We start from the raw sequence: 27,437 nt of genomic DNA, 5'->3' as shown, positions 1-27,437 counted from the left end.
AGATATCATCTCACCCCTCTCAGTAAGAATGGCTATCAAGAAATAACAAACGTTGGCAAGGATATAAAGAAAAGGGAACCCCTGCACACTGTTGGTGGGAATGTAAACTGGTACAACCATTATGGAAAACTGTATGAAAAGTTTCTCAAAAAACTAAAAATATGATCCAGCAATTTCACTCCTAGGTATATACACATATATTAAAAAATAACTCAAAAAGATACACACCCCCCCCAATGTTCACAGCAGCATTATTTACAATAGCCAATATAAGGAAGCAATGCAAATGTCCATCAATAAATGAATGGATGATGAAGATGCGGTGAGATATACAGCGGATTAGTACTCAGCTATAAACAAAGAATGACATCTTGCCATTTGGAACAAAATGGGATAGACCTAAAGGATATTATGCTTAATGAAGTAAGTCAAACAGAGTCTATAAGTAAGTCTATATGTTACATTTAAATGTGGAATATAAAAAATGAAAGAAACAAATGATATAAAACAGACTCACAGATACAGAGAAATAACTAGTAATTACCATTAGGAAGGGGGAAGTGGAGGGCCAAGAGTAGGAGATTAAGAGGTACAAACTATTAAGTTTTAAAAAAATAAGCTACAAGGATATATTGAACAGCACAGGGAATATGTTAATATGATAACTTTAAATAGTATAATCTATAAAAACAGTGAATTATTATATATGCTATAGATCTGAAACTAAAGACCTAAATGTATAACCAATAATATAATATTGTAGATCAGCTATACTTCAATGGGAAATAGATAAAGTTATGAACTATTTATTTCTGGAACTTTTCATTTAACATTTTTAGACAACTGAAATCATAAAACCAAAATCGTGGTAAGAAGGGACTACTATAATTCAGTCAATCAAACTCAAAATATTTGTTACACATGTAGCAGGCCAAGAAATGTAAATCTATTTAATGTTTCTAAATAGACTAAAACTCAAAGAAAACACATACTCAAAAAAAGCAGTTCTAGCATTCACTGCAATTAGAACACTTTACCATTTTCTTCTATATTGGCTTTATCTGCTTTTGAGTGATCTTCCCGGTTTACCAGTTGTCTGGTAGCACAGACCTGCTTTAATCCAAGGAAAAGGAAAAGAATGGAGGGCACAATCTGTCCCACCACAGCATCTACTGCAGGAGGTCGATTTTGCAATTCCAAAAGGATACTCAGTCCTATTATACACATCTTCCGATCATGATGCCTACAAATCATAACAGGGAAAAAAGTGTGCACATGAGAAATAAGAAAAATTTCTGAAGAAATTATAAAAAGGAACATCCAAGTTGTGCTCTAAGGTTCATTCACTGGAGCTACACAGAGGTAAAACTATTCTGTACTATATGAATTCCTATGTAAATCAAGTTTTGCAAACCAATTATCATCACCAAAGACCTATGGGAGCCTGCAATTGATATGATGAATCTTGCTGTAATATCAATTTATGATTAATACAAATGCTGCAACTGGGCCTTGACAAAACAAGTTTTATTAAGTAAGAATACCTGTATATAACAGCATAAAATTCCTATCCAGTGAAAAAATTGAAGTCCCTTAGACTTTGATTCATTGCACTGGTCTACAAGGTACACTATACTGTATACTAACCCCCTAGGTGCCAAAAGCTAGTCTAAAAATCTCAACACCCAATAAACTGAACTTAATGTGGGCATGCTCAGTTACTCAGCCATGCCCTTTTCTTTCAGATCCCATGGACTGTAGCCGGCCAGGCTCCTCTGTCCATAGAACATTCCAGCCAAGAATACTGGAGTGGGTAGCCATTTCCTGCTTCAGAGAATCTTCCCAACCCCCAGATGGAACCCAGGTCTCCTGTGCCTCCTGCACGGGCAGGTGGATTCTTTACCACTGCACCACCTGGAAAGCCCTGCTGAACTTAACAGCTGCAAGTAAATCTATTAAATGTCCTGTGCTAATAAAACAAGATAAGGAAAACTTAATTCTGAAGGAAAAAAAGTTTGACCAATGGTGGAGCTAGTGGTAAAGAACTCACCTACCAATGCAGGAGACATAAGATACCTGGGTTCAGTCCCTGGGTTCAGAAGATCACCTGGAGGAGGGGATGGAAACCCCTTCCAGTATTCTTGCCTGGAGAATCCAATGAACGGAGGAGCCTAGCAGGCTACAGTCCATAGGGTCGCACAGAGTCAGACATAACTGAAGCAATTTAGCAAATACACAATATACATTACAAAGATTTTTACATGAATCCTTCTAAATTCTTTAAAACTAAAAATATTAAGAATGAAAAGGTTACTGTATTAGTGTAACATTCACACAGGCATGAACAAAAAAATTTACTGGCAATAATTCAAAATAAAATATACAACAAAAAAAGTAAAAAGTGTTAGTCACTCAAACATGTCCAACTCTTTGAGACCCCATGGACTGTAGCCCACTAGGCTACTCTGTTCATGGGATTCTCCAGGCAAGAATACTGGAGTGGGTAGCCATTCCCTTTTCCAGGGGATCTTCCTGACCCAGGGATCAAATGCCGGTCTCCCATATTGTAGGCAGATTCTTTACTATCTGAGCCACCAAGAAAGCCCCAATATACACCATGCGCTCCTCAATACACAACAAACCTAACAACAAATATAGCTTCCATTATTCTTCATTATTTCCATTGCTTGATTCAAGTTGCTAATGCCAAAGTAGTATACTATAATAGGTACTGTGCTTGACCTGATGACTTTCTCATTAATGTAGCCTCTACCTAGTAGTGTATACCAAGGGACAAATGGATTACAGTACAAAAGATGATTATTGAGTGGTGCTCTGAAGAATCCAAGGGAGCACAATCCACACATGCCCAATCTATATAATTGCTGAGACATCTTCTATTTTTGGAAAATTGCTTATAGATGCTACTAACTGTATAACTGGGCTTCCTTGGTGGCTCAGTGGTACAGAATCTGCCTGCCAATGAAGGAGAAGTGGGTTCAATCCCTGGGTCAGGAAGATCCCCTGAAGAAGGAAATGGCAACCCACTTCAATATTCTTGTCTGGGAAACCCCAGGGACAGAGGAGCCTGGCAGGCTACAGTCCATGGGGTTGCAAAAGAGTTGGACATTACTAAGCAACTAAGCAACAACAACTATATAACTGTGAATGACTAAATCTCTACTCTGTAAACCTTTGTCAGATATAACTAAGTACAATTTCTTCCTAAAGTATGCTCTTCCTTTCAAAGTATTAGTAAGAAATCTAAATCTGGGACAAATTGTAGTCTCCTATATGTAGAAAAATAAGAATACACATAACAGCTTTTAAGTATGTTTCCCTATTCTTTTTCCACCATTCTAATTCAGGCCTCCACCATCTCCCCACTACTTGGTAATATTCTAACCACTCCTGCTGGAATTACTTCCCCCTCAGTAAATTTTTCTAAATGATATCTTGCAAGATGTAAAAAGAACACTAGTTATTTCTAAATTAATCAGCAGTCTCTCAAATTCTAACACGACAAGGTCACTTACATGTGTCGGGTCACCTGAGGTGGGTATATAACTATGACTTAGGATCTCCCTTTCCCTGTGTTGGAAAGCTAGGAGAGTATTTCACACAAAGCCGAACTCTCCTACCAGGATAGGACCAAGACTATAGCTAACAATCCTCTGATTTCACATTTGAGAACAGGCTTCCTTGAGGTTTTCATATTTTTACCAGACTAGTACTTTCCTTAGAAACATGACTCCATTTAGAATGTTGTTACCTACAGACACTTAAAGTCAAGGAACCCAAGTAGACACTTAATTCTTGTTGCCAAGACATATAACAATACACATAAGTCAAAAACAAGTGAGGAAGGGTAATAAACCTAATTTTCAGAGTCTGTGTTTTTTTCCACTAGATTATACTCCTGAAACACATTCTTAATTCTCTAAAAATTTAATATTATATTAACAGTACATTAAAAAATGCTTAGATATAAAAACTATCTTTCAATATGCTATTATACATGCATATTACAAGTCAACTTTCCAAGAACAGAAATGCAGTGTAAAATGAAAAAGACACAGACCCAAGAAAACAATCTGTATCATTCATCCACTGATTTATAAATTGTACAGTTACAGGTCCAGGGTTGTGAGGCAACTGAATTCGTTCTAAAGTATGTAGCAGCAAATCAGGGTTGTAGTACAAGGCAGCAATTGCAACCTGAAGACACATAGTACGAAGCTCACTAGTTTTAACCCCTCGGGTTAATCGCTCCAGAACAAGTTGAACGAAGAGTGGAATGCACTAGAGGAAAAAAGAAAAACAGAAATCAAGTAACTTTTACAGAAAGTTGGATGCTGGTAAAGTGTAATCATTAAATAAGATACTCTTAAAGACAGTAGAACTTGCTAGTTTAAATCATTTTCAGAATTATTAAATTCAGAGAGATTAAATGGCCAAAAAAGGCCCTAGAGCAGTACCAAAATGTCTCCTTTCCTTTTAACTCAAGATTACACTTAGATGAAGGTTGTCCTACAAGAGAACACAATCAAAAAACTGCAATAATCCAAACGGAGATTCAGTCACTTACATGTTTTAAGTTAAAATGACTAGGATGGAGTTTTTCTTTAATAAATCAAATTGGAAATATACTTGACCCTTGAACAAAATGGGTTTGAACTATATGGATCCATTTAAATGCAGATTTTTTTCAACAATTAATACTACAGTTCTATACCTTCCATGGTTAATTAAATCCAGATAGGGAGAAACCATGTATACAGAGGGCCAACTAGAAGTTATACACAGATTTCTAACTGCACAGAGGGTGAGCACCTCTAATTCTGGCATTGCTCAAGAATCAAGTGCAAAAAAAAAAAAAAATGAAACTTAGAATAAGCATGATGTGCTCAGAATTTCTCTTGAGGAAAAAAATTCCTAAAAAAAGTCACAGGGATATAACATACAACATGGTTTGCTGTTGTTCAGCCACAGCAACCCTCTAGATTGTCACAGAGTACCCGGTTGATCTCCCTGTGTTACAGGGCAACTTCCCATTTGCTATCTATTTTACATATGGTAATATATATGTTTCCGTACTACCTCTCAATTCATCCCACCCTGTACTTCCCCCACTGTGTCCACAAGTCTGTTCTCTATGTCTGTCTGTCTGCAAAGACTCATCAGTACATCTTTCTATATTCTATATATATCCATTAATATTCAATATTTGTTTTTCTTTTCCTGACTTACTTCATTCTGTATAACAGGCTCTAGGTTCATCTACCACACTAGAACTCCCTCAAATTTCTGACTCTTTGCAATTGCATGGACTGCAACACCCCAGGCTTCCCTGTCCTTCACTATCACCCAGAGTTTGCCCAAACTCATGTCCATTGAGTTAATGATGCAATCCAACCATCTCATTCTGTCACCCCCTTTTATTCCTGCTCTCAATGTTTCCCAGCATCAGGGTCTTTTCCAATGAGTCAGCTCTTTGCATCAGGTGGCGAAAGTATTGGAGCTTCAGCTTAAGCATCAGTCCTTCCAGTTGAATATTCAGGGTTGATTTCCTTTAAGACTGACTGATTTGATTGTGCTATCCAAGGGACCCTCAAGAGTCTTCTCCAGCACCACAAATCAAAAGCATCAATTCTTTAGCACTCACTCAGTCTTCTTTATGGGCCAACTCTCACATCCGTACATGACTACTGGAAAAACCATAGCTTTGACTATATGGACCTTTGTCAGCAAAGTGATATCTCTGCTTTCTAATATGCTGTCTGGGTTACATCAAGCAAATGCTGAGCTGAGTGACTCACAAGCTAGAATCAAGATTGCTAGGATAAATATCAACAACCTCAGCTATGCAGATGATACCACTCTAATGGCAGAAAAGTGAAGAGGAACTAAAGAGCCTCTTGATCAGGGTGAAAGAGGTGAGTAAAAAGAGCTGACTTTAAACCCAACATTCAAAAAACTAAGATCATGGCATGCAGTCCCATCACTTCCTGGCAAACAGATGGGGAAAAAGTAGAAACAGTGACAGATTTTATTTTCTTGGGTTATAAAATCACTGCGGACAGTGACTGAAGCCATGAAATTAAGACACTTCCTTCTTGGGGAAAAAGCCTATCAGGCTCCTCCATCCATGGGGTTTTCCAGGCAAGAGTGCTGGAGTGGATTGCCATTTCCTTCTCCAGGGGATCTTCCCAACCCAGGGATCAAACCTGGGTCTCCCGCATTGCAAGTAGACGCTTTACCATCTGCGCCACCAGGGAAGCCCATGACAAACCTAGACAGTGTATCAAAAACTAGAGATATCACTTTGCCAACAAAGGCCCACATAGTCAAAGTTATATTTTTCTAGTAGTCATGTACAGATGTGAGAGTTGGTCCATAAAGAAGGCTGAGTGCTGAAGAACTGATGCTTTCAAACCGTGGAGCTGGAGAAGGCTCTTGAGAGTCCCTTGGACAACAAGGAGATCAAACTAGTCAATCCTAAAGGAAATCAGTCCTGAATATTCACTGGAAGGACTGATACTCAAGTTGAAGCTCCAATACTTTAGCCACTTGATGCAATGAGCAGACTCACTGGAAAAGACTTCGATGCTGGGAAAGATTGAGGGCAGGAGGAGAAGGGGGAGACAGAGGATGAGACCATTGGGTGGCATCACCAACTCAACAGACATGAGTTTAAGCAAACCCCAGGAGATACTGAAGAACACGGAAGACTGGCGTGCTGCAGTCCATGGGGTCACAGAGAGTTGGACACAACTTAGCGAGAGAACAACAACAACAGTACTACTTAAGAAGGTGAGGAAATAATGAATGTAACTATTTGCTTACTTTTTTTTAATGAAAGTATGAACTAAAAACTGGGGTTGGGGGAGATGGAAATAGGGAAAGAGAGTAATGGTAGAGTGGACAGGGATGGAAGCTAGATTTTTCTGAATATACCTTGTTTTTTGCAAACCAGACTTGAGACTATGCATTATGTTTTATTTATTCATAAAAAAAGTTAAGCAATCCCTAGGAGTTAAAATGAATAATCAAACAGGGATTATTTAAAACTACTTTAAAATTTGTGACTTGACATGTTCAGCTATAAATATTCCTAGCATATGAATATACCTTTGAGACAAAAAGAGCTACTAAAAAATCTTAAACACACGTTTAAGGCAATGTAATCACATGTTTGTGACAATGCTGGTATAACTACTGACACTGTGTATATACTTTTTATTATTATTTTTAAGTGGAGGACAATCACCTTACGACGTTGTGTTGGTTTCTGCCGTACATCAATATGAATCAGCCACAGGTATACACTGTTCCTCCCTTCTGAACCTCCCTCCCATCTCCCATCTATCCAATCCCTCTAGATTGTCACAGAGTACCCGGTTGATCTCCCTGTGTTACAGGGCAACTTCCCATTTGCTATCTATTTTACATATGGTAATATATATATGTTTCCGTACTACCTCTCAATTCATCCCACCCTGTACTTCCCCCACTGTGTCCACAAGTCTGTTCTCTATGTCTGTCTGTCTGCAAAGACTCATCAGTACATCTTTCTATATTCTATATATATCCATTAATATTCAATATTTGTTTTTCTTTTCCTGACTTACTTCATTCTGTATAACAGGCTCTAGGTTCATCTACCACACTAGAACTCCCTCAAATTTGTTCCTTTTTATGGCTGAGAAATAGTCCATCATATATATGTACCACAACTTCTTTATCCATTCATCTGTTGATGGACATCTAGGTTGCTTTGATGTCCCGGCTATTGTAAATAGTGCTGCTTTGAACACTGTGGTACATACATCTTTTAGAATTGTGGGTTTCACAGGGTACGTCTAGTAATGAGATGCTGGTCATATGGCAGTTTTATTCACAGTTTTTTAAGAAGTTTCCATACTCTCCATCATGGCTGTATCAATTTACATTTCTACCAACTGTGCAAAAGGGTTCCCTTTTCTCCACATTGTCTCCAGCATTCAGTTTGTACATTCTTTGATGACGGCCACTCCGACTGGTGTGAGGTGATATCTCATTGCAGTTTTAATTTGCATTTCTCTAAAAATAAGCAATGTTGAGCATTTTTTCATGTGTCTATTTGCCATCTGTATATCTTCTTTGGAGAATGTCCATTTAGCTCTTCTTCCCATTTTTTGATTGGGTTGTTTGTTTTTCTGATATTGAGCTGCATGAACTGCTTGTATATTTCAGAGATTAATCCTTTATGAGACTCTATATATTAATACATATTAGTGGTATAAAGTAAATGAGTAATTATGATGAGAACAAGGATTCTGGGTTTAGGGGATGTTGATTAGGATCAATTTGGTTAAATAAAAATAATGTAGTCTTGAATTTGAACAGGAAATATCCATGTCCTCTAATGCAATACTCTTAATATAATATGTATTTTCTGGTTCTCTTTTGTGGAAATAATGACCAACTCAATAGCAGAGGCTCTCCCTTTTGCCATTTCCCAGGGTAGGGCAGGAAATGTACAAGATGAACCTGAAGCATCTATTCACACCAGATAGCAGAAAAGTCCCAAACACTACTAGAGTCAGGTCAAAAGCACTCATACGGCAAATTCAAGAGGCTCCCACTAGCCAAGGCTGAAAGAACTCTGTGTATCTGAAACATTCTGAAGTATTATTTTAGTATTATTTGAATTTACAGATTTAAATGAAACACATCAAATAAATTTGAATCTGTAAATTCATATAATACTGAAAACCAAAAAGAAAAAAAAAAAAACTCCCAAAACATCTCACTGGTCATCTTTGGAAGATGCTAGGAAACAAACTTATTGCCTCAGTCATGACAAACAAAGGGAAATACTCAAACTGTTCCTCAGAGGAACCTAATAAATTCATGAGAAAACACTTCTCTTCATAGAAATCTTACTACTCATAAATGAAGAAAGAATGACAGAATTAAAATACCATCACCATCAGCACTAAGACCATAAGATGAGAGACAACCAGACATCTGTGCCTCCTGGTAGGAACACGCAACACCACCTATGAAGTATTCTTGCAAAAGAAATCACAAATAAATCTTACCAAAATATCTAGATATAACTACCAATTTATAGGAAATACTGAGGAATTTCATTCCTAGGTGTTATAATCCTTCAGCACAGCAGTGGTAACCTCACTAACATTAGACAGTGAGCTAACTCAACTTTCTGACATAGAAATGCTTGGACACCAACTTTTCAATCCTTCTGACAATCCAGTTTTAGAAATAGAAATCCACAGTATTACACCTGAAATTCTTATTTGCTAACTTCAAATGAGTCTATGCAACCAAAAGCAATTCCTTTACTCAATTTTTCTCTACTAGACTTACTAGACTTCTCCAAACTGAAATTTCAACTTTCTTCATTTCTTAACAATTCTAACTAAGAAGATAAAGCCATTGGACTTAAGTTTTGACATCCCTTCTTTCTACCTCAAGACACATCTCTATATCAGCATTATCTAAGGTGGAAATAAGAACATATTTTGAGATGAATGAATATGAACATATACCAAAACTTATTAATGTAGTTAAAGCAGCAGTTAGAGGGAAATTTATAGCTATCAATCTCTATAACAAAAAGCAAGAAAGATTTCAATCTAATAACCTAAATTTCCACCTCAAGACTCTGGGAAAAGAAGAGCAAACTAAACTCAAAGAAAGTAGAAAAGAATAAATTATTAGAATTAAAGCAAAAACTAATGAAATAGCAAACAGAAAAACAAAGAGAGAAAAATCATAAATTGGTTCATTGAAAAAATTAACAAAATTGACAAAATTTTACTTGAAATAACAAAAGCAGAGAAAGAAAGAAAGAGAAGATAATAATTACTAAAATCAATAACAAACAGGGTCATTATCACTGACCAACAGAAGGTAACAAAATACTATGAACTGCATGCCAACTAATTAGATGAAATGGACAACTCCTAAAAAAGATGCAAACTCCCATATTAACTCAAAAAGAAATAAAAATACAAGTAGACCTATAACAATTAAGAGATTTAACTGGTAATTTTAAAACTACCCACAAAATAACCTCTGGCAAAGATGGCTTCACTGCTATATTCTAACATTTAAAAAACACCAACCTTCATAAATTCTTCCAAAAAATAGAAGAGGAGGGAGCCCTTCCCAACTCATTCCACGAGGCCAGTATATGATTCCAAATTCAGACAAAGATACCACAAGGAAAAAAATTACAGATCGATATCTCCTATAAATATAGACACAAAAATAGTTATAAAAATACCATCTAACTGAATCTAGAAATATATAAAAAGGATCATATTCCATGATCAAGTAGGATTTACACCAGGAATTCAACCTTGACTTAACATCTGAAAATCAACAAATACACCATATTAAAAGAACAAAAACCATATGATCATCTCAGGAGAGGCAAAAAAGCATCTGACACTCCTTCATGATTGAAACACTTAATGAACCAGGAGTAAACAGAAACGTACCCAATCTGATAAAAGACAGCTATGAAAAACCCACAGCTAACACTAGACTTAATGGTGAAAGGAATGCTTCCCTACCTAAGATTAAGAACAAGACAAGGTATCACCATACCTATTCACCATTGCACTGAAGGTTCTAGCCAAGGCAACTAGGCAAGAAAAGTAAAATAAAAAGCACCAAGGTTAGAAAGGCAAAACTCTTATCTGCAGATGAGATGACCTTGTATACAGAAAATCCAAAGAAATTCTCTGAAACTCTATTAAAACTAATAAACAACTCTGGCAAGGTTGCAAGAAACAAAATATACCAAAAAACGTATTTCTAAACACAGGCAATAAACAACTTGAAAATAAAATTAAGAAAACAATACCACTTACAACAGCATTAGAAAGGATAAAATATTTTAGGAAGATTTTAACAAAAGAAATGTACTTGAAAACTATAAAACATTTTTGAAAAAAATTAAAGACACCCTAAATGAAAAGGAAAAGGAAAGACATCCTATGTTCAGGAATTGAATTATTCTCAAAGTGACAATACTTCCTAAAGTAATCTAAAGATTTAGCACAATGCTTATCACAATTCCAGCTGTCTTCTTTCCTTAAACTGAAAAGTCAGCCCTAAAATTCATATGGAAATTCAAGGGTCCAGATTAGCTAAAAGAATCTTACACAGGAAAACTGGAGGACTTAAACTTCCTAACTTATTACAAAGCTACAGTAATAGTGCAATCCTAGATTAAGGACAAAAAAATTCATCAAAACTGAATGAAAGTCCACAAATACATCCTCCCATTTATAGTGAATATATCTGACAAGTGTGCCAGCACCTTTCAACAGGGAAAGAATAGTTTTTCAAGAAATAGTGCTTCTAGACACCTTGACATCTACATGCAAAATGATGACTTTGTACCTTTTCCTCATACCATCTACAAAAATTAACTCAAAGTGAATTAAAGACATAAATATTAGAGCTAAGACCATAAATCTCTTAGAAGAAAATGGAATTTTTTTGTAAACTTGAATTTAGCAGTGATTTCTTAAATATGATGACAACCACAACAACAAAAGAAAAAATAAATTAGACGTCATCAAAATTAACTTTCCTGTGCTTTCAAAGGACATCATCAAGAAAGTTATAACATAAAAATTGAGAGGAAATTTTTACAAAGTACATATCTGATAAGGAACTTGAGTTTAGAATATATACAAAGAAGCCCTACAACTCAAAAATAAATAAACCAATTAAAAATAGGCCAAAAAATCTGAATAAACATTCTTTAAAAAATATAAACAGCCACATGAAAAGATGCTCACTATCATAAGCCATCTGGGAAAATGCAAACCAATACCATGAAATATTGCTACTAGGATGGCTATGACAAAAAGACCAACCAAGTGTTAGCTAGGATATGGAGAACTCAAAACTCTCATTCAGTACTGGTAGGAACAGGAAATGGTGCAGCTGCTTTGGAAAAGTTTGGCAGTGGTTAAACACAGAATTACTACTCCTATATATATACATATATAAATATATATACCAAGAGAAATGAAGACATGTCCACACAAAGAAGACATGTCCACACAAAAATCAGCATACAAATGTTCATGTCAACATTGTTCACAATAGCCAAAATGTGGAAATAAGAAAAATGTCCATCAATCAACGAATAGCTAAAATAAATGTGATATAATCATATAATGAAATATTTATCAATTAAAAGAAATAGAGTACTGATATCTGCTATAACATGAAGGTATCTTTTAAAATATTATGCGCTAAGTAACAGAAGTCATTCACAAAGAACCACATATGATTTCATTTATATAAAATGTCTAAAATAGGCAAATCTGTAGAGAAAGACAGTATAATAATGGTTGCCTAGGGTTGAGGGTCATTTAGGTGAAATGAGAAATAACTACTAAAGGGCACAGAGTTTTCTCAGGGGTAGTGATTAAATAAATATTCTGAAAACTGACTGTGATAATAGTTGCACAATTTGGTGACTATATTAAAAACCAGTGACGCATAAACTCTAAAGGACTGACTGGATGGTATACAAATTATATCTCAATAAAGCTGTTATACAAAAATACATGGAGTAAATATTACAGAATTGAAAAAAAAACTCTACACTTATCCTTGAACACTTTTCTCAGTAACTGAATATCATACCACAGTTGTATCAGAAACTGAATTAATCTTGTTAAAAATATATAATATTTTATATCAATAGAGAAAAACATTTTTTCTTTTTGTACCTTCATTTCTGATTGAAAAAGATATCTGGGAATATTTCAATAGCATACACAAAAACAAAGGAAAAAAGCAAATCTCTGGGAATCAAACTGAGCAGGATTTATTTGTACATTTATCTCCTTCATGATTTACTTGTTAGTCTCTTAAGTTATTACATATTTTTCTGTGTATCTAGAATGCAAGGAACAATCTCCAAATTGCATGGGTATTTTTGTTATAAGATTTGTACCAGTAAATACAAAGTATAGGTTATCTTTATAATTTTTCATCATAATATAAACAAAATGTCAAGCAGGCATTGTAAATTTTAAACATCAAGTAGGATGTTTTCTACACATATATCACCTGATCAATTCCCCTTCCTTTGCACTGAAGAATGATGACTTCAAGAAGTTTGGCTGCATGACATTCTGCATCTTCTCCTGCATCTCCACATAGTACCTGCAGTAATGAAAATTTCACTCAGGCACTGTAAAACTTTAATCAAGTTTACATAAAGTAAATATCACGTAAAAAGCAGCCATTAGAATCATGGTGTTTGCATCATGAGTTTACCTTGCCAACCCAAAAAAAGGAAGTTCAAAATAAAGTCCATCTATCTTTTTTATCTACTCTAATTCCTTATATGAGTAATAATTTACTTTATTTAACTCTGGATTAAAAAGTAGGCTGTTACCTGTCTAGACAAATAAAGCTTCCCTTTAAGTAAGGCACTAAAAACAATAAAATGATACAATAAAATAAAGGAAAAAACCTTCTTAAACAACGAAACAAACCCTGTATTTTCGTATTTTTCTGTTCTTTTTGAATTCCTGTCTATATTCACCCAGTTTTTCATAAAGAAACCATAAATATAATATTACATACCACTGAGTTTTCTCACATGGACTTTATAACTTGAAGTACTTTCCAAAGATATTAAACCATTTAGGACTAAACAGTATTACAGAAGATGAATATAACAAAGCTTACCAGACTGTTCCCCTAATGACAATTCTGTAGTTTCACTGAATGAACAATTATAGAAAGCACATGTTCATACAAAGAATATGACAGCCTTATAATAAGGTTCACAGAAGAGAGATTTATAGAGAACAGGCATACTTATATTAGAAATTAGGAAATATGAAAAAATTAATGTGTTCAAACACAACACATAAGAAAAAGAACAGACTTAAAGAATAAAGGTAAGACAGAAATTAGGAATAATAGACAAAAAGAGGTAACAAAGAGAAATCAAAACTAGATTCATTTTTTAAAGACTTTAATAATTTGACACTTCTATCAAATGTATTATTTTCAAAATTATTTTTAAAAGCAAAGCAAAATTTTAAAAAATGTTAGGAATGAAAGGTACAAATACCTATAAAGGAAAGATTAAAAATGAAAATACTACAAAGAATATTATATCTTTATATTTTTAAACTCAGATGAATTGGATAATTTCCTAGACAAATATGATTTAAGAAAGCTGAATTTAGAATCTTTCCAGATAAAGATGACAGATACGAACATCCCCATTCAATTTTATCCCTTCCCAAAGGCCATTAAAATGAAGATAAAGATATTTTAGAGGCATACATCCACAAAGACATATAAAAGGAAAAAGAGACAGCTATAAAACTGTGGAAGCTGGAAAATAGATGTGTCAGGGAGCTGAACTGTAAACAGATAGCTAGCAAAACCAAGAAACAACCCTATTTACATAAACAGAATTCCACCTCTAGGGCAGTGTTTCTAGATCTAGATTCTAAGTATGAATGGGCTCTGGGACCAGAATGCCTAGGTCTAAATCCTAGCTCTGCCATTTATGAGCTGTGTTTTTAGAAAAGCTATTTCACCTCTGTGCCCTACTGTTCCCTTCTGTAAAAAGGAATATAATAATATATTTATGTCATAGGACTATATGGTACAGAAAAAAAAAAATCAGTCCCTTTATCCCAAATTACATTTACTTGGTTTCTTTGTTTGCTGGTTTGAGGTTCTGTTTCTCTTCCTTCCACAAAAGGAAGAGAAGCAAAATACAGTGCAATAGTTTAAGAATGGGCTCTGGAACTAGATTTGTTGTTTAGTCGCCCAGTCATGTCCAGCTCTTTGTGACCCCATGCACTACAACACGCCAGGCTTCCCCATCCTTCACTGTCTTCCAGAGTTGCCCAAATTCATGTCAGCTGAGTCTGTGATGCCATCCAACCATCTCATCATCTGTTGTCCCCTTCTTCTCCTGCCCTCAATTTTTCCCAGCATCAGGGTCTTTTTCAATGAGTCGGCTGTTCACATCAGGTGGCCAGCTTCAGCATCAATCCTTCCAATGAATATTCAGGGTTAATTTCCTTTAGGATGGACTGGTTTGATCTCCTTGCTGTCCAAGGGACTCTCAAGAGTCTTTTCCAGCATCACAATTCAAAAACATCAATTCTTCAGCACTCAGCCTTCTTTATGGCCCAACTCTCACATCCATACATGACTACTGGAAAAACCATAGCTTTGACTAGACAGACATCTGTCAGCAAAAGGATGTCTCTGCTTTTAAATACACTGTCTAGGTTTGTCATAGCTTTTCTTCCAAGGAGCAAGCATCTTTTAATTTCATGGCTTAAGTCACTGTCCCCAGCAATTTTGGAGCCCAAGAATATAAAAACTGCCACTGTTTTCATTTTTCCCTCATCTATTTGTCAGGAAGTGATGGGACCAGATGCCATGATCTTAGTTTTTCGTATGCTGAGTTTTAAGCTAGCATTTTTCACTCTTCTCTTTTATCTTTATTAAGAGGCTCTTTAGTTCCTCTTTGCTTATATGACCTAGGTCACTTTTCTAAACCTCAAGCACAATGCAAAATCTCTCTCTCCTCTTTGACAAAAAGGTGATATAATGCTGAAAAGATTAAATAAATTAATGTATACAAATGCTCAGGAAATACCTGATACACAGTAAGAGTGTGCTACTAAGATAATAAGAAATAAATTTACTTGCTAAGAAGGACATCATTGTGAACATCACTGTTACTCTATCTGCTACAATACAGAGCAGCTGCGAGTTAATTGTCTGCTTGCTGCTTTCTCTGCCCCTTTTCCTCACTAGCAGCTATCTCTATAACAGGAAAAACCTGAGGACAGCCAGGTGATTAGGACCTAACAAGCTGGGTTCCCAAGGAGCTATATGAGTCTTCAAAAATCGTGATTCTACTCCTGCAGGTTATATGTGATGAAACTTAATGACCTCCCCAAATCTCCCAGGCTCTTTAAAACTGAACTGAGACCTAAATTAGATAGAGTTCAGCACTCTTAACAGAGCCTGGTACACATCTCTTCTAGAAAGGAAAACAGGCTGTACACTGGCTATCTTACTCCCAACTCCAAAGCCAAACTTAGGTTTCTGGCTATTTGAGCTTTCTAAAATCTGCCATCTCTATGTAATACAGTTCTATATTTATGAATATACACATATTCACCTAAAAGAGGAGGAAACCATTAGTCACGAATCACTCCTAGATATAACCAAGAGGGGGTACTTGTGACAAAGATAACATAGTAGGCAATCATGCTTGTGCATAAATGCAACAGTAGTCATTATGTGGCTTACAAACTATCCTGTATTGAGTTAAATGACGCTATCTTTCCAACTATTCCAATTTTTTTTGTCTTGTTTATGTTAAAATTACCTATACCTAGTGTTTTCCAATATATACATTCAATTAAAAGAAAAATCACTAATTGACAAACTGTGATATTTTCCTAGCACTCTTCTTTAATCAAGTAGTAAGTCTATATTTTTGAAAGAAAAAATACATGGAAAATTATTTACCTAAGCATTGTGAAGTACACAACTATAAAAGTAGCAAACATTAAGTATAACACACAATATGAAATTTTCAGAATATAATTCCAAACTCCATTTGAAAACACAAAATGACAAATATATGTTCATAACAGCAATATACAACTAAATATATAAGGAATAAATTGAGAGAGTACCTGAAGTGAAATACAACACTAGTCAGTAAACATTAGTAAGAATCACTACGACAAATGATTAGGACATGCTTACCTTTCTACACATTGTAAAAAGTATTTCTAAATGCTTTGGATTTGACAGTAAAGTATTTGTATCTATTGTCACATAATTATGCAGAAGAGGCATCATGTCTGGAAAAAAATTCAAACGCTCAATGAGATCTGAGTGACAGAAGTAGAAACAAATTATTACCACTGAAAGCACATTTCTATAGCACCCACACATTACTATCTTCCCTTGCAACCACAAAACGCTAGAAACTAAAATGGTACACCTGCCCTATTTATTGATGAGGGAAATGTGGATCAGAAAGATTAAAATTCTCATCATTTAGTGACTGTTATGAATTTTCTTCTTTTTCCCCATAGCACTCATTACCATCTGACACACTCTATTTGCTTATTTGTCTGTTTCCTAGCCTCTTCCACCCCATACTAGAATGAAGGTGTCAAAAGGGCAAGGGCTGTGTATTTTGTTCCCTGATGTACTGCTGAGCCTAGAACATTGCTTAGAATATAGTTGACATTCAGAAAATATTAATTAATATATGGATATATACTCTGACTGCAAAGTAATTTAAGATTCAATAGGAAATATAGCCTTCCTACTATGACCTCTATTCCTGGGCTAAAAGCCCTACAACAGCACTACTCAACAGGAAAGGAAGAACAATTATTTTCTGATTAGTACTGGAATCATATGTCTCTATGTCAAGTGTCAAAGGATATAATACCTATCTAGACACAGAACAACAAAAATGTTACATGGTCAAAGTCATACCTGTAAAATATTCAAAACAATCCTGCTGAAAAACCTCATATAATATACCTAGAAGCTGCCACATTTGAGGAGAAATACCATGGCAAGTTAAACTGTAAGCCAGTGAAAGAATTTCTTCATAGAATTCTAGAAAGAAGAAAATCTCTAGTTAGAATCCTAGGAAATAGCAAAAATTAAACACAAAGACCACACAGAAGAGGATTTAGGCTATATACTCACACATATCTTATATCTAACATACTTTTGAGCATGTGTTTCTCAGCTCCCATCTCTTGCTATCTCTATTAATATTTGTCATCTTCCATTTTTCACTAAGATCTGCACCCTACTCAATAAGATATGGCAAAGATTTGTTTTGACCTAACTTACTTGTAATACTGAAAAGTTATATTTTTTGTGTTTTGTAATATAGAAAATAAAGTTTATACATAAACCCTTATTAGAAATGGATACAAGAATGAACAATTATTGTATGTGTCTCATGCACAGGATTTTAAATTTACAAACAATTAATGTTCTTCAGAGAACTTAATTCATCTAGGTGAAAATATCCATCTGCTGCATATATTTTTTACAAAATATATACAGAATATATTTTGCCAATTTACAAAGCTTGTAAAATTAGTACAATGCTTTTCAACTTACTTCAAGATAATTATACTTACTATTAAAAGAGTCCAAAGGGAATATTCTTGCATTTGTACATATACTTATTATTCTTACCCTCATTCAGAAGGAAATTATATCTAAATATAACAATCAGAAAACACAAACCTCAACACAAAAGTTTCAAAAATTTCCTACCATGTCACTGAACAAAAAAGTCTAACTTCAAAGTTTTGGGGTTTTTTTTTTTTCCTTCTTCTTATTCAAGGGAACCAATATTCACCCTGGAAGCTTGAATAAAATTTTTTTCTGTAACATTATTCAAATTTTAATATATTTAAAAGCTAGCAATACAGATATTTGCCTTACAAAAGCAAAATAAGATAGAAATCATAGATATTGGGAAATAATTTAGGATAGACAATCACTTGAAATACAACCAATGGCCTGAATAAAAAATTTCTGAAAGTTCTGTTCAGGAAAGCAAATGCCTCTTCCTAACATGAAGCCTAAAAGAAAGGAAAGAGGCCCAGTATTTCCTTTCATGCTCTTGATGGCTACAACCTGTGTACTTTACCAGGCCACTCAAGATGCTCAAGACCAGGACTATGACTCTGAGGGAGAAACTAAAAGGCACAGAGCTTTTCCAGTTTTTTTTGTGGGAGGTGGGGAATAATTAGGAGGATCATGGTCTGTGTTGGGAGTTTGGACTATGGTGGGCAGCAGTGTAGGACCCAGTGTTGAGCAAGGCAGCACAGGCCTTCTAAGCAGACCATTTTTATCGCAGAATCCTGGCTGACTCTGGCCAACTCCAGCCTTCCCACTGCTTTGGTGAGCTACCAATATCCTTCTACCAATTCCATTTATGTTTAAATTAACCATAAGTTTTTTTCATTTAGTATCAGCTAAGACAACGGACTATTAGGGTAGGATGGTTGTACTAACTTTGACTTACTGCATAAGATAGAGCAGTTAAATCAGTAATGGCTAAGCCTGCTGCTGCTGCTGCTGCCGCTGCTAAGTCGTTTCAGTAGTGTCCGACTCTGTGCGACCCCATAGACGGCAGCCCACCAGGCTCCACCGTCCCTAGGATTCTCCAAGCAAGAACACTGGAGTGGGTTGCCATTTCCTTCTCCAATGCATGAAAGTGAAAAGTGAAAGTGAAGTCGCTCAGTCGTGTCCGACTCTTGGTGACCCCATGGACTGTAGCCCACCAGCCTCCTCCGTCCATGGGATTTTCCAGGCAAGAGTACTGGAGTGGGATGCCATTGCCTTCTCCCATGGCTAAGCCTAGCTTTTAATAATACATGAAGTTCAAGAGTAAATTAGCAATAAAAACAGGCAAAAGAAGGAGGCAAAAGTGGGACAGTGGAAAAAGACTGGACCATGGACATAAACATGGTCAGACTGCTATGGTGGGGTCCTACATTAACAGCCCACAATATCTTCCAGAATTAGGTTTTTCTGGTTTAACCTAAAATCTTACATGACTAAATACTGGTTCAAAAAAAGGGCCATTAACAGTTCATGCATCACAGCTAAAAACATGAGAGAGATCCCCTTGGCACTAGAGATGAGATTAGAGGAGATAGGCAATTGAAACTTTTCTCCTCTGCCCACTACACTCAAGAAATAGGCCCGTTTTCTTTTCTTAACATCCTGATGTTGTAATTGCCCAAATTACAAATGTGGTATAGGTAGATTACAGAAAGTTGGTATAAACCACTTCACTTTGCTTTACTTCACAGTTTTTTCCTCAAGACTACTTACTTTAAATTTCAATGGATATTACATACTTGTGACTTATTTATTTTACACCTAGTGATTTGTACCTCTTAATCCCCTTGACCTGAAATAATTACAAGCATGTAATGCACAGCACAGGGGATATAGTCAGTATTTTATAACTCTGTATATAGCATATTCTATAAAAATATCCAATTACTATGTTGTAAACCTGAAACTAATACAATATTGTAAGTCAAATGTTTTCACATGTTTGAAGTCCTTAAAAGAATATTTTTAATGGAGAATTTTCAGTTACATCTCTTCACAGAAAGGACATAAGTGAATATATTCTTTCTGAGTGTATCAGAATCTCTGAAGTTATGGTCCAGGAAGCTTCATTTTAACTAGATCCTCGGTGATTCTTATCCACATCAAAGTTTGAGAACAACTGCTTCATAGTGATGATTTCAAAAGTAAGGACTACTTTGGCAAAGTAGAGGATAATCCTCTAAAATGGGAGAAGAATGTATTAGAATACTTAGTAGAGATAAACTATTCATTTATATTTAATCTCATGTTTTACATTTCTCTTTATGTATGTAAATGTAGCACAGTAACATGTATATTGCATATAAATATATACTCAAGTATAAGTCACATACATTAGAAGTACATGCTCAATTTTTTACTAATGGTGTGAATGATAAAAGTTTGGAGACGGCTGCTCTAATGTGGTAACCTGCTTTTGTTCCATCTTTCTATCTCTTACACTATACAGGCTACATTTCTCTCCTACCCACAAGACTTGTGGCTGGTATCTTCAAAATGCTTGGATACTATGAAAAGTTGCCTCTTCTACAAATCCCAATCAATCTATAACATCCAGCATTAACTACTGACTCTACTCAGAATTCAGGTACCATAACATAAACAGAATAACAATTAATTCACACTTCTGATAGAATATATGCCTATCATCTCATTTTTCAATCCTAAAGTAACCTCACCTGAACCTCATCTTAGTTCTTTCTTTCTAAAAAACATTTAAAATCTCTGTTCTTTAAAAACTCCAACAACAAAAATTCTTAATTGGGTATGTTAAGCTTACCTCTAAATGAAAATCTAGAAATCTAATATTAGAAAGTATATCTAAAAATTGAACAGAAGGCAAGCTTCTCTTTCTCAAAACTGTCCATCTTGTTGAATTTGAAGGGCTAAAATGCATTTTTCATCAAATTTAAAAATAGTCTCAGTTTACCTTTTATTCTATCTTTGAACTTACCAATTACATGTTTCTGTAAAACAAGATCAATGATCCGTAGACAGATATTCTCTAACTGCTGAGTAACCTAAAGACAAATTTTAAACATTTAGTTTAAAATTCATCATAACCCTTAATTTAATCTATAAATTTAATATTATCCCAATAAAAATACCAATAGGATTTTTTTTCCAATAGGACCTTTTGAGAAGAGAAATTAAGAAGTTAATACTAAACTCCATGTGAAAAATTAAACATCAAAGAATAACCAGGATATTCTGAAAAGTGGGCTAATGATGGAAATTTGGGTTAAAATCATAATAAAATTACAAGTTAAATTAATTCCTTATCTCATATTTTATACCAATATTTTAATTCCTAATATATCTAGGACTTCAATGTGAAGACATAAAAATACTAGCCATCTTTTTCAGATTTCTAATTTTACTCTTCATACATTAAGTATTTATACACATGTAAATATTTCTTTTAAGGAAATCTTGCTTTCAAAGCTTGCTTTTAGTAAGTCTAAGTTCAAAATCATAAGACTGGCAGTCAGGAGACCAAGATTCCAGTCCTTGTTTTGCCTCTAGTTACCTATGACCTTGGCAAAGCCATCTAGCTAAAGGCTTTAAGATTTTTCATCTATAGGTTAGGGAAGCTAGATTTGATTAGTGTATCTCAACTTTAACCCATTCCTCCTTTGATAATCACAATAAGGTCACATGCTCCTTTAACTTTATTTGAAATTCAAAATAAAAGTAATATCAAGAATTAAAAAATTAAAACAGAAACATAAAATGGTGGGGTTGGTTTTTTTGGTTTTTTTTTTTTCAAACTAATCCTAATGCTTATCCTACTACTACCCATCCTCCAGACAAACATATTTGGGAAAACTTGACAAGACGATTTCTAAGTTCTCTTCAAATTTAAAATACAAGTTCTACATATAAAGAGAAAGAATAATCCTTAAGTATACATGCAATTCAACTTGAAAATCTCACCATTACAGAGGCCCATATACTTTCAACAAGGACACAGAAATACAATAATGAATATGAAAACAAAAATTCACATTAAGTCTTTTAGGCAAAGAAAGGCCTGCCCAGGAGAAGAAAATTGAACCATTTTAAGAACCTGGTAAGCATCCATTAGTATGTGATAAACACACGATAAGTCAACAGCCACAGGGTTTAACAATGCTATTTAAAGAACCAGCACCTGCTTCCTAAGTCCCACTGTATAAAACGAGAGCTGCCATCACTGCCAAACAAGTCAACTGTGCTGGCAGAAGTAATGAACACAAATCTAATTTAAGTAAAGGCTATATAATATATAATACTTGCGGAGGAGAGCAGCAGGTTTTAGGTAGGCAATAATTGATATATTATCAGGATATATCAGTTGACTGCAACTCTAAATCTACAAATTCCCAACTCCATGAACATGAGATACTACCTGAACCTTGTGCTCTACTTCTGCAAAAGGGCACTACCAATACCCGCGCTATGGCAGGGGGACATGGTAACATTCTACCAGCTAATGGATAAGGGGAAGACAGAGGATGAGATGGTTGATGGCATCACCGACTCAATGGACATGAGTTTGAGCAAGTTCCGGGAGTTGGTGATGGACAGGGAAGCCTGGCATGCCGCAGTCCATGCGGTCGCCAAGAGTTGGACCTGACTGAGCAACTGAACTGAACTGAACGGATATGAGAGTGCTTGACAAATATCTGCACAAATGCTTAATCCAATGTTGTTCTGGAATTCAGCCTAGGAAAGATGATGTTTTAAGCTCTTCTTCCCTTCCATTCTCAGGTATTTGTTACATCAGTATTTTGTTATATTATTTAAAATTTGCCTCTGTAACTGAATGGCAGTCTCTCTCTATCAAGAAGACCAGACTGTGGATTCCAAACAACAGGGCTATATTCTATTAAATTTGGTTTTCCCCCAAGCCTACCCTGGCACATAGCAGATGTGATGAACTGAACTAAGTTTAGCAAAAGAGATATACTATATACTTTAAAATCACATGCAACATTTCCCTTCAATCATTTTAATACTTTTCATTAAAATTTGAGGGTAATTTTTAAAATCCAGCAACATAACCAGCAATTTAAAGGTCAAGACTTTAAAATTCATGACCAATGATAATATTAATTTCAGTTACTATAATGACATCATAAAACACAAGGAAATCCTACCTCTTTGTGGTCTTCTACAACTGTCAAGATAGTATCAATGGTATGTAAAATTCCCATAGCCATGACAGTCTTGTCTTCAACTTCTTCATATTCATCACTTTGAAGAACTTTGCCAAATATCTCAGCCTACAAAAATAGCAAACACATTCAACAATTAGTACTGCTACATTCACACTTCTCTATAAGAAGTGAGCAAAAGGACAGTGTCACATCTCCAAAGGCCACCACTGCTCAAACTAAGATATGCAGTTTGCCAAGTGAATATTGATGATGGAAACTGTCATGTTTTAAATATAGCCACTTTGCCCTTATCTAGTCACTAAAGTGGAATATATACTAGCTATTATAATCAAACAGCAAATAATTAACTTCTGGTTGCCATTAAATAAATCCAAAATCTAGGAAAACTGAAAACTATACATTGAAATTATTAACCGTCAGAATTACTACAGCAAATATTTTTACATTAGCATTTCAGTTACATACAAACTAAACTTCAAATTTTGGAGTTTAATTTATTTAGATTATTCAAAGCCTTTATACCAAACTAACATAAAACTATGCCCAGTCTTACCAAATGCTGAGTCATATCCACAGCAATTGAGGCTACCTCTTGGCTGTATTCACATATCATCTTCTGGATAACATTAGTAACATCATCATTTTCTGTCTCTCTAACAATGTGCAACAGCTCCTGCATAATAGGCCTTACATGTGGCTTCATATATTCCTTGGCTAATGCAATAAAAAACAAACTCAGTAAAAAATATTAGCGATTCACAAGTGAAACTTACTTGGTCACAAGGTAAATAACACAGGGTAATAGGTTCCAGATACATACGTGCCTGATGGTAAGTAAGTTATAAAGTTGTACCAAAATAATGTTCACCAATATGTATCTGTTTCCCCACGAGGAATATATGGACAATCCGTCCTGCACAGTAAAGAACTCTCCTGCCCCAAATGCCAATAGCTCCCTTGAGAAATTTGCCTGAACTAATTTGAATCACATGTATCCTCTGTCATTAGCATGACTTATCAAACAGGAATATGACAGCATGACACAAGTGTAAAAACCATTTACATAAAGACTATGCCCACATTGATGATGCTCATTCACTCTTTCACCCCCATCTCCAACCACTCTTCTCCCCACATGTGTTTATCTAATATTGCCTTCCATTGGAACAGTGTTGTATAGGGATAAAGGCTAATGTTCTTCATAATGCAGAATTTACTTTTAAAGGTTTATTTGAATTTTGAACAGCACATTCTTCGAAACAAACAAAGGAGATATGTGTTATCACTCACTAGAAATGCAACTTGCTGCTTTCAGAACGGGCAAAATCACAAGAATGCTAGAGCTAAAAGGAATCTTGAAGCCATCTAGTCCAATCCCCATAAATTTAAATATATGGCAATCTAAGCCTTGACAGATCACATATCTTGCCCAGGTCTAGACAGCAAGGCAGGAGCTCAGTCAAAACTAGACTCCTAGGTCTCTCGATTCCCCATCTACCCTAATGTTTAACAATCATCAACTTGTTTCCTAATCTCAAATTCTTCTGGAAACCACAGTTAACAGACATTCCTAAAAGTGGCAAGAATAAACTCATAAAATTCTGAGGGGCAAAAGCTCAAAAACCCAGACTCTGAACTTTAAGACAAGGAAGTAAACAAAACTATTTGAGAAGACAACATCAAAATTATTATTTAATTAAAAATACCCTCTAAAAAATGTATTCTTATTCTAAATTTTAAATTTTGTTAATTTAATAATAATTTTGGTTTTACCTTGTGTCTGGTTAGAAATTAATGACTGAAGAGCAAGGGCAGCTTCAACCTTGACAGGCATCTCCTTATCCTCAATCAGGCTCTTCTTTGCTAGATCAACTGCATTTCTTAGGTTGAGCTCATTATGAAATTTCAAAGAACTGAATGCATGAAGTACCCAACAGGACTATGTTATAAGGAAAAAGTTAGTAGGAAACTATTAGGATTATGGTTTTATGTAACAATGAATATAAAAACTTCTAAGTAAAACATCTTTAATCCTACCATGTACTATTTATTTATTTGTTTTTTGGAGGGAAACATATTAGTCTCAGTTGCTAACTTCACGATTCCATAGTTCTTATAAGAAAGGCAATTTTATTACTTCTAAATTACCTTTATGCAATATCATTATTCATAAGAAAGATTAAACAGAACCCAACTTAAGTGTCTCTAAAAAAAAAATCCTGTCAATGCTTTAATAAATATTATGACTCACAACTTATTATTTATATGCAAAAGCACAAGCCAGTGTTGACATTCATTTACTGATCATCATAGCAAAAATGAATAAAATATTATTTTCCCTTACACTAATCAACTTAGGAAACTTGACTTTTTCAGTCACAGAAGATAAAAAAAAAATTTAACCTTGTATAAATTACCAAACTTTAAACTATTAGACCACTAAATCATATTATTTTTTTAATCTCTATTGCATAAAATACAATTGACAGTAATTAATTTGAATGACTAACGACTTGCAAGAGACATACAATTAATAGTCTGTAAAAACAGGAACCTACTTATAAAAATACTTGTGCACCCTCTACATTTCTAACCTATATTCACACAAATATTTCTCTAGTGACTATTATCTCTTTTAAAATATTTTTATTTATTTATTTATTTGATTGCTCCAGGTCTTAGTTCCCTGATCAGGGATTGAACCCAGGCCCCCTGCATTGGGAGCACAGTGGTCCTCCAGTGGGACCACCAGGAAAGTCCCTGTCTTCTATTTATAAAATGCGTTGGTGACAAGGCATTGTTAACATATTGGTTTTAGCAAGATATTTTGTTGTGCTGATATAGTTACAAAAGTAAGCACTAGGCTGTTAAAAGTTCTATTTTTATTTCTCCATAAAATATATTGCTTCTATAAATAATATATACTTAGAATACAAATAAATTTACATGGATTATTATTTTCTGCATGTTATTAAAGTATATCTAACTATCACACTAGAAATTATAATCAAGAGTTTAGCCAAAATATAATTTTCATGCTGTTTTGGACACTAAAAATTAGTCAGCTTATGAATTTACATGGTACCACTGCTGCAGCATCACCCCTCTCACAGTATGTTCTGCATATGCAGCAAGTGAGGCAAGGGGGGGCAGCTGGAGTTAAAATCTATACATCCCTTTATTTACTAATTTGCTCTTTATTCAGCTTTTATGACTATAAAAGACATTCTCACTGACTTCATTTTGTCCCAGTGTGGTAAAAGATAAATTTGTCCAAAAGTATTTAGTTCAATAATTAACTTACAAATGAAGATTTCAAGACACTAATTTCGAGACATAATGAAATATGGAAAAACCTACTCTGGCTCGAAGGTATCCCAGGTTAGACAATAGTAATGGAAATACATGATTCTGCAACAGTAACTCCATTTGGTCCTTGAATAAACTCTTCTGTTAGGAAATAGAAATTGAGTTTAACTTATTAATGTCTTTTTCATATGTAAAAATCACTTCCTAATAAAGCTTGTTTCTTATGAAACACTTAATATACTTCTATTTAAATTTTGTAAAATTATTGATCTACATAATGCATGTTTTAAAACAGGAGAAAAATAGTCTTTAGATAGAAACTTGATATCGACTGATCTTTCTAGAAACAACCCTAAAGTTATTTTGTATCATCTTTTTTATATAACAACAGTTTCATACTGAAAAAGTGAATAAAAAGCCATTTTAAATTAAAAAAATTAAAATGACAGAAAGAAAAATAGTCAACTCAATTATGCAGAGTCAGCAGTTTTAAATTATCCATTATTCTCATATTATCTCATCTGCCTATGCTTCACAGTGTTATTAAGCAAAGTAAATTTGAGTAGCTTAACCTTCAGTAAAATATCAGCTAGGGAACCAATCACATGCAGGGCTCCATCTTTCTTCCTAGGATCAAAGTTCGGGTCTGTTAGGATTTGATAACAGAATGCCATCATTTTTGGCAATACCTAAAGAAAAGAAATAGAAGAATCCACTTTAGTCTACATGAGCTTTCAC

The 27,437-nt window shown here is 34.7% G+C and overlaps 1 protein-coding gene across 1 annotated transcript in view; it reads right to left on the bottom strand.

Annotated features, from left to right (window-relative positions):
• The window catches only part of IPO8 (importin 8), a 66,889-nt gene that overhangs the window by 7,685 nt on the left and 31,767 nt on the right, over window positions 1–27,437 (bottom strand). The window contains exons 12-22 of the mRNA XM_052640168.1: window positions 27,272–27,388; window positions 26,751–26,840; window positions 25,164–25,329; window positions 23,944–24,104; window positions 23,370–23,495; window positions 21,182–21,248; window positions 17,566–17,691; window positions 16,819–16,916; window positions 13,117–13,212; window positions 4,082–4,302; window positions 1,038–1,243 (exon numbers count right to left, since the gene is read on the bottom strand). Coding sequence (XP_052496128.1) covers window positions 1,038–1,243; window positions 4,082–4,302; window positions 13,117–13,212; window positions 16,819–16,916; window positions 17,566–17,691; window positions 21,182–21,248; window positions 23,370–23,495; window positions 23,944–24,104; window positions 25,164–25,329; window positions 26,751–26,840; window positions 27,272–27,388 — 1,474 coding nt within the window. The remainder of the gene's footprint in view (window positions 1–1,037; window positions 1,244–4,081; window positions 4,303–13,116; window positions 13,213–16,818; window positions 16,917–17,565; window positions 17,692–21,181; window positions 21,249–23,369; window positions 23,496–23,943; window positions 24,105–25,163; window positions 25,330–26,750; window positions 26,841–27,271; window positions 27,389–27,437) is intronic.

This window comes from Budorcas taxicolor, chromosome 5 (assembly GCF_023091745.1).
Source record: "Budorcas taxicolor isolate Tak-1 chromosome 5, Takin1.1, whole genome shotgun sequence".
NCBI classification, from domain to species: Eukaryota; Metazoa; Chordata; class Mammalia; order Artiodactyla; family Bovidae; genus Budorcas; species Budorcas taxicolor.
Note: the sequence above shows the minus strand (reverse complement) of the source record. Positions and strands in the feature narration are given on the sequence as shown.